Here is an 8,341-nt window from a genome sequence, read left to right as displayed (position 1 = left end):
GTCTTATTTCAGCTCTCTCTATACCTTCACACTGTCTGTGTAAATGATTTAACAGCCAAATGGAAACTGGAAACCTGATTACGTTATACTTCTGAGGTCACAGCAATTTTCCAGTACTAAGCATCATTTTTTTTCAAACTTAATATTGAACAGTACATTGTGTGCTCTATCCAACCCCAACAAACAACCAATCAGCTCCTGTTATCGCTAACGTTACAGCAGTTTTAAGCACCGGTTTCTTTTCTTTCTTCATTCTTCAAGGAAATCGTTAAATTCTGTCATGGAAACGCTAAAATTACAGCTTTAACTTCTTAAAATTGGCACTGGAGACTACTTAATAAATTAAATTAAATGTCTCTTTATGGAAAATATCAACAATTATAAAATTAAAAAAAATGTTTTTATGTGCCATACAAGTCCTTGTGAACTGCAGTAGAAATACTAACTTATAATATATAAACCCATTAATGTATAAACCTATGAGTTTCCTTGCAGCCAGAACATCCCTCAGAGCTGCTATTGAACCATTTTGGTACAAAATTGGAGCATTTTTGATATTAGCAATCACCAAGAAACATCTAAGTCCCACGATTAAACATTTTGTTGATTGAAGACAATTACAATATCTTGCAGTTCTATTAACGTTTCCTCCTTGTAATTCGGTGATCTGTGTTAATTCAATCATTTTGTTAGACATCATATGAAGTGTAAGCTGTTTATTGAGTCTTAACTGAAATCTCTGTAGTCGAACAAGCTTTTTTCATGTAACATATTATGACCACGTGCTCAACAGAATATATGATAAAAGGAGAACAGGGTCCTCCAGCAAGATGCGGCTTTGATGTGTTGGATGGAGGTATTTTGAAGGGCAGATGTCTGCAATCATATAGCCTGAAGACGATGCTGGTTTAACAAGGCCGCTCGACCCTGATGAGATCTGTCCCCACAGCCAGGTGAGAAGTTTCTAAAGAACACAAAACACACTTGATCTTGACCCGACTATAAACAATAAGGTCAAGTTTAAGGCAAAAGCAGGCTGTTAGCTCCAGCTCTCAAGGGAAATCTAACCACATGTTGCAGGCACCATTGTAAGCTGCTTAGCTGCTGAACTTGACCCAAACCGCATGGTCGTACTCGCAATCTGCACCCTCTGTGGGTACAGATACATTATCTCCCTTTCAATAGGTTTAAATGTCTCCCAGGCAATGCGTGCGAGTGAAGAGAGAAAATGAAAAATGATACCCGACTGGTTTGGGGAAGAATGTAACTGTCGAGTGGCCGGTTGAAAGGGACGAAGAGCTAACGACACACATGAGTCATGACCTCTGCATCGAAAACACCCACAGGAAAAGAGGATGCCTCTTTGTTGTGATAAGTGCAAAGAGAATGCCTCTCGAAATATGTTTTTAAAAATAACTCAAGAGGCTCAAGAGACTCTTAGAAAAGAAAACAATCACACTTAAGTCTCCGGTACTGGCCTACTATTGATGTATAGTGGAAGTTCAGGGTGTGTGACGTTAGCGATACTAAGCGTAATTACGGTATACAATTAGTTGGTTTCAGCAATGTCCTTGGAAAAATGGTTAAAATCTGATTGAAGTGTTGCATCCCTGGGTAAGCTGTTGCTATAGGAACGTATTAAAATACTGTAACCTGGATTGAACCTGGACAACAGAGCAGACCAGATTGGACGTGTAATACTGAGGCAGTTTATAAGAAGAATCAGAGCAGAAGCCCAGGCCCTTCAAAGCAGGACATACCAGAAGAATAAACAAAGCTGGACAGGTCATTGGGACCAATTTGGCCTCCCTGGAGTCAGTTTTGCAGGACAGGATGCTGGCTAAACTGCTGCTCATCATCAGATGAGTTTCACCCCTTCCATGAACAACTAGGTATAAACTTTAAGCTTTAGGCTAACTCTGTAGAGGAGATATTTCATACCTAACACTATAAGAGTAACTTTTTGAATGAATTTTTTTCTCATTATCATCACCTTCTCTACCACCATCATATTACAGTGGAACCTCGGCATAAGAAATGAATTCATTCTTAAGGCGAAAATGTGTATTGCGAAACGAATTTTCCCATAAGAAATAATGTAAACGCAGATAATCCATTCCAGCCACCCAAAAATATGACCGATACGAAGCATATGTAAACTGTATGGCTGCTTAAAAAGAACTGACTCAAGCCTAGCATTCCATATCAAGGGTCCTGACAGGAAGTCGTGCCACCAAGCTTGGGCTAAAAATAGAACAGGCCACGCCACCCACACCACCAATCTGTCAACATAAAAATGTGTGAAAAATAACAGTTTTTGAGCGCATGCCTAAGGCAATGTTGGCATTGTGGGCTGACTCTTTCGAAACATCTGTCACTGACTGAAAAGAAAAAAAAAGGTAAAATTCGTAAACTCGCTTCGGTTGGCTTTCCACTGACACAGACGAAGTTTTGAACGGCTCCTGGACATACACGCAACCTAGTCTGCATTCGGTTTGGTTCGTTCATATGCCGAAAATGCTTCATATGTCGATGCAAAATTTCATTTCTTAAGGCAGAAATTCCTAAGGGTTGCTATTCGTATGCCGAGTTTCCACTGGAATTACTTTTGTCACTATTTTCTCATTATACTTTGACCTGAAAAAACAATGCTGATGACAATAAACAAAAAAACATCGTTGACTTAATTCAACAAAACCCTGTGTGGTCTTCAGATTTTGTATATCTATTGTGCAACCATACATTCACATACATAGACCACATAAACCAGCTGTGCTAAAATATGTTTAGGCTCGTCTCTGTAATTATTTATGGTATGCGCTTATAGGTTGGGGCGACAACAAGCCTGAGGCACTAGAAGAGTTCTCATGATGGTAGCCTGCATTTACTCGGCAAACAAGCTAGCACCTTGTCAGTCACCAGATGCTGGTGGAGCTCAGCGATAACCCAAGTTTGTGAAACAGAAAAGGCACTTTGTTTATTCCTGGCTTAAGTAAAATGTCCTGACTTAACTGTTAAATTGTGTGTAAACAACAAACAAGAGAAGATTAAACCACTTCTAGTGTTAAAAATGAATTTCAGTATTTGTCCTTATCACTTGCTGGTTTGTCCCCAAAGGCAGACCGTTAAAGCATTAAGAGCTGCAGCATCAGATAAGAGAACGAAGGCATGACCTGGACTTTAGTGGTGTTTTTGTTCGGAAATCTTCTGAAGTTCTTCACTGGACAGTTTTCAGACTAAACACTTTCCACTCCACTGCTTGTGAACTAAGAAGAAAAGCTTAGCAGATAACACAGAAAATGCACGAGTAGTAAAAAAAATAAAAAAAAAAAATAAAAAATAAAGGATAGCAGTTGTGGTAAGAAAATAAAGCACTTTAATATGCATGTACACTTTACTTACACACCACAAGGTCGTGAGGTCTCAGAATGAATCGCTGGCTATGTTCACATGCAATGATTTCTCGTCAATCTGAATGAAGTCTTTTTCCAAATGCAGAGTGTAGTTCTACGCTTTGGCAAATGTCTACTGAAAATATCCATTTACATGGAAGTCCAACCAAATTTGTGTGCATTCCAAGGAGTGGCATTTCACGATATTAGAACAGCGACGACGAGAAGAAGTTGAATGAACAAGAAGCTTCGCCTTTGTTTGGTTTTAACATTCAACCTCATTCGTTTTTTTTTTTTTTTTAATCTTTTACGATTTGTTGTTATTCAGTAGGACACATATGCACTCTTTAAATCAATTAAATTTACACATCTACATTTTCTATAGATGTTAATCAGATAGAAATTTCATCCAGATTGACCTCAATTGATTGAATCTTTGTCACATTAATACGCTGCATGTAAACGTAGACATTTCATTTTTTGGTAGAGAAGGATAGGGAATCTAGGAAATTCAACCTGACCTTGTAAATCCAGGTGTTCAGTGGACTAGCCCTAAAAGGCTAGTGCACAGGAGTCTAGCCTGATAGATATGTCCTTTAACCCACATAAAATGCATGAAATGTATTCACTAATAAATTCAGTGTGGTAAGGATTTCTGCTCATCACTGTGCAGTGATATGTCTTATATTCAGTATTCAGAAAACACAACTGGGAGGATAGAAAGTGATTTGAACCATAAGTGGCTAAACAAAAAAGGGGCAGTTTGACACGTTGCTGAGGGCACTACTTAGTAAGGTGTAATAAATTACAGCATCTTATCGTCAAGCATTTGCGAAAATGGGGGTTTGCAAAACTAGACACACTTCTGATGTAACCTTTTTTAAATAAATTTTGCCTTTTTGTCATAAAATTACAAAACATCAAATATACAATATATACAATTTTCTCAGTTTGTACTCCATTTGTTTGTCTGGAGAAGCTGCACATTTTAAATTTGTAGACAGTTTATGGAGGGGGGGCCATGGTCATATGTTGGAAATTTCCATCAGCTTCCTGTCCATGGCTTGCCTGTCACTGTTCATTTTTAAAGGGATCTCTACTTCCAGTCTCTTCTTTTTGTGATTTTTTTGCCTCTTGCAGCATATGTATGTAGTCAGTGACACCACTATAAAAAGAAGCCCCAGACATGTGATGCTAAGGGAAATGAGCAGTAGCTTGCAGGGGAAGAGGTCGTTATACTCTGGCCCCTGGGCAAGCCTGTTTGGTGGTCTGACCTCCTCAATCCCGATATCTGCCTCTCGGGTCAGGAGGCTCTGAATGTATGTCTCGTTGCTGATGGTCTCATTGACAAACAAGTTGACCAGAACAGTGGAGTGCAGCGGTTCAGGTTGGCCATGGTCACTGACCTTGACCAGCAGGCTGTACAAACCCCGGTCACTCAAGACTTTCCTGAGGGTGATGTTTCCTGTATTTGGGTCGATGTCAAATGAGCCTGGTTCACCACCCTTTCGCTTGATGATGCTGTAAGCAATGACAGCGTTCATGCCAGTGTCCCTGTCCACAGCATAGACCTCTGTGATGGATGTTCCTGGGAGCGTATTGGGAAGAACCAGCAAGTAGGACTGGTTGGACTGGGGAAACAGCACCACTGGTGGGTTGTCGTTGACATCCAGGAGCAAAACAGTAACCATGGTGACTGAAGAGAGCGAAGGCTTACCCCCGTCTACAGCTTCAATCCAGAGATAGTACGTTCCTTGCTGCTCCCTGTCCAGTGGGGTCTTTGCTCTCAATGCCCCTCGTCCTGTATCAATGACAAATATATCACTTCCATTGATGATTGATAGGGCCACCCAGCCATTTTCCCCAGCATCTGCATCTGTGACTGACAGCACTCCAATCTCTCCAAACCCTGGGAAGTTTTCTGGGACGAAGAAAGTGAAATCTTTGTTGATGAAACGAGGACTATTGTCGTTGCGATCCAATACGGTGATTGAAACTGTGGCAATTGACTCCTTCCTTGGCGTGCCACAATCGACTGCTCGGACTATAAACCGGTAAGTCTCTTTCTCCTCTCTGTCAAGAGATGTGGTCACGGTCAAGACCCCAGTCAACCGATCAAGGTGGAAGATTGGGGGAGCATCTGAGCCAAGAAGATAGAGTACCTCACCCCTGTTACCGCTGTCCTCATCAGTAGCCTGGAGTTTAGCGAGAAATGTTTCTGGAGCGTTGTTCTCCTCGATCTTGATATCAATAACTGACTGCTTAAATATGGGTGCATTATCATTATCATCCAGCATCTGCACTTTCACCTGTGTATCAACACCTATACCATCAGTGTTTCTGACCACCACAGTAAGTTCATAATATTTCTGCTCTTCATAATCCAACAGATCAGTAGTCTCCAGCAAGTACTCATTTTTCAAAGTTTTATAGGGCAAGAGCCTGAAGGGTCCGGACCCTTGTAAAAAGCATGTCACCTTTTTCCTTGGGTCTGCATTCTTAATGGTAAAGAAAGCAATTGGTGTGAAGGGCGGCTCTGATTCACTCAGAGAAACCACACCGTCTTTCTCTGAAGCAATGTAGCGGGGTATGACAGCTGGTGGTCCCGAAACCCGTTTAACAACCTTCACAGTGACTGTAGCGACATCGGGTATGCAAGCCGGCCCGTTCGCCAGAACAACCAGCTTGTACAACTTTCCAGTGTCAGAATCAATCTTTCCAGCTAGGGAGATGACTCCTGTGGTTTCATCCAAATGAAACAGGTTCCTAGTTTCTCGGGTGACCCGTTTACTGAACGCGTAAGTAATCTGAGCATTGGTACCCTGATCTGGGTCAAAGGCATAGAGACGAGCCAACTGTGAGCCCTTTGTGGTGTTTTCAGAAAGTGTCACATTCACCTGAGTCTCACTGAATTTGGGGCAGTTGTCATTTACATCTGTGATAATAATTCTAAGAGTGGAAATGCCCAAAAATGGCGGAGAGCCTCCGTCCTCAGCAATGAATTCAGTTAAATATTCCGCTTTCGTTTCCCTGTCCAGCGGCCCAGTAATGATCAGGAAAGGCGTCAACTCGCCCCCTTCATTTTGCTCAACATCCAGTGTGAAAACTCCAAAGTCATTCGCCAGCCAGTAAGTCTGAACTCCATAAATGCCTATATCAGGGTCTACAGCAGATTGCTCTACCACAAACCGAGCATTGACCGGTGCATTTTCCGGCACGGAAACCCTGATCTCATCCACTGGGAAATGTGGCTTGTTGTCATTAACATCTTCAATAATGATTTTGATCTTAACCAGCTGGAAGTACTGCTGTGGCAGAATCATCACGTCCAGAGAGATCGTGCATCCTTGACCCTCATGCGAATCTGAACAGAGAGTCTCTCGGTCAATCTCCAAAGCAGAAGTGTAGAGCTTCCCGGTGGTTTCGCTTAGATTAACATACTGAGAGCCACTTTGCCTTAACTCCAGATGGAACAAACGAGGGGGGTCGACGGACAAATCCAACCTTAAATCTTCTCCAATGGACCCGATGAGAATCCCCTTGGGTAAGCCTTCCTTTATCTTATAGACAAGATGGCTGAATTTTGAGAAACAGGGTAGAGGACTTGTGTACAGCAGGAGAATCCAAAAACCCTGAAACCAACAGAAAAATGCACATTTTAATAAGAGAAAGGGGTTCACAAATAAAAAAAAAAGATGAGGTTTATATGAAATCTAAGCTGTGTGTGGTCCAGATGAGGCTCAGGACAGAAAGTAGTAGTAACAGTGATACCTCCTACTATCTTGACTGACAGGTAAACAACGAACATATTACTTAGCTGGGTTAGATATCTAATCTATTCAATCTGATTCACTAAGGAATGGTCATAAATATGCTATGTAGCAGGAAACGGTCCAGTCCTGCATTTCTGCCACTGAAGCATAAAATAATGATTATACTCACTGTGATACACAGCACATACTAATAAAGTATATTTGTAGGCATTGATATTTGAAGGGTTTCAGATTAACAGCAAGCATGGTTTCAATAATTAATTTAAAAATGAGTAATTGATAACAAACACATATAAATGGGTTAACCGAGCTGTTAAAATACAATTAAGCATGTAGGATACACCTCACTGGTTCCACCCTGTACTCAAAAATAAACTCAAAGTGAATGGAAAGAATGAGGATATGTAGAAAAATACACAGAAGAAAAGACATTTGGTGTAAAATAATAATAACTGAAATGAGTTCAAATCATTTATTTATGGCTAGAATCCCGGATCGTGAAAACTTTCTTTTGCATAACAATCCACAAGTCTTTGGAATCCAGCTGAACAGACGCATGCCATTTCTAAATCATGCCATAAAGCATTCCTTTATAATAAAAGAAAAAACTTACCCAGAACTTTCCACCTCTAACAAGGCAGGAGCCTCTCCGTATGTTGCACATGTTTCCCGGACAGAGGTTTAGTCCAGAGGGATTCTTGTTTTACGCGGCAGCGCCGTGGCGCATGTTGAGCGCGGCGGAGATCCGTCACCTTCAGCGCTTCATGCGCGTCTGAGCCGCTCCGGCCATTCATCTCCCTCGCAGAACCACAGACAGGACACACCCACTTGCATGTTAATCGAGCCCCGGCGTTGACCAATGAGCTCGCAATCCAGCCCTCTCATTTGCGTATTTAAACGAGCCAATAGGGACGTTGTGTTGTGCGCGCGCCAGCCCAGTAAAAAACGCACAATAAAAAAGGAAGCTACTGAAGGAAGCCGGATGGCGTTTATTAGGTTGTTAAAAAATCATAATTCACACAAGTTCCATAGTAAAAAGCACTATATTTGAAATATTTGATGACTCTGATATTAGATAGAAGAAAAATCTATCCAAGAAACAGCAATTCATTACATCCCACAGCTCACAACCATAGTTAGTTTCCTTCATGATCATGCCTTTAATGATCTACTTGG

At 41.3% G+C, this 8,341-nt stretch overlaps 1 protein-coding gene across 1 annotated transcript; it reads right to left on the bottom strand.

The window, feature by feature from the left end:
- Positions 1 to 3,357: 3,357 nt before the first annotated feature.
- LOC131360895 (protocadherin-20) lies at positions 3,358 to 7,958 on the bottom strand. Its single transcript, XM_058401711.1, has 2 exons — positions 7,779 to 7,958; positions 3,358 to 7,024 (listed from the first exon to the last, which is right to left on the bottom strand). Exons 1-2 carry the CDS (start codon positions 7,827 to 7,829, stop codon positions 4,418 to 4,420), a joined length of 2,658 nt encoding a protein of 885 aa, XP_058257694.1. The 5' UTR covers positions 7,830 to 7,958; the 3' UTR covers positions 3,358 to 4,417.
- Positions 7,959 to 8,341: the final 383 nt, after the last annotated feature.

This window comes from Hemibagrus wyckioides, linkage group LG10 (genome assembly GCF_019097595.1).
Source record: "Hemibagrus wyckioides isolate EC202008001 linkage group LG10, SWU_Hwy_1.0, whole genome shotgun sequence".
Classification (NCBI taxonomy): Eukaryota; Metazoa; Chordata; class Actinopteri; order Siluriformes; family Bagridae; genus Hemibagrus; species Hemibagrus wyckioides.
The sequence above is the reverse complement of the archived record's forward strand: the minus strand, read 5'-3'. Positions and strand labels throughout refer to the sequence as shown.

Excerpts from the sequence above, each read along its gene's own strand:
- LOC131360895 (XM_058401711.1), bottom strand. The coding sequence starts at position 7,829 with ATGTGCAACATACGGAGAGGCTCCTGCCTTGTTAGAGGTGGAAAGTTC. Across the intron at positions 7,025-7,778 it reads TTAGAGGTGGAAAGTTCTGG|GGTTTTTGGATTCTCCTGCT; the intron begins GTAAGTTTTTTC and ends TGTTGGTTTCAG.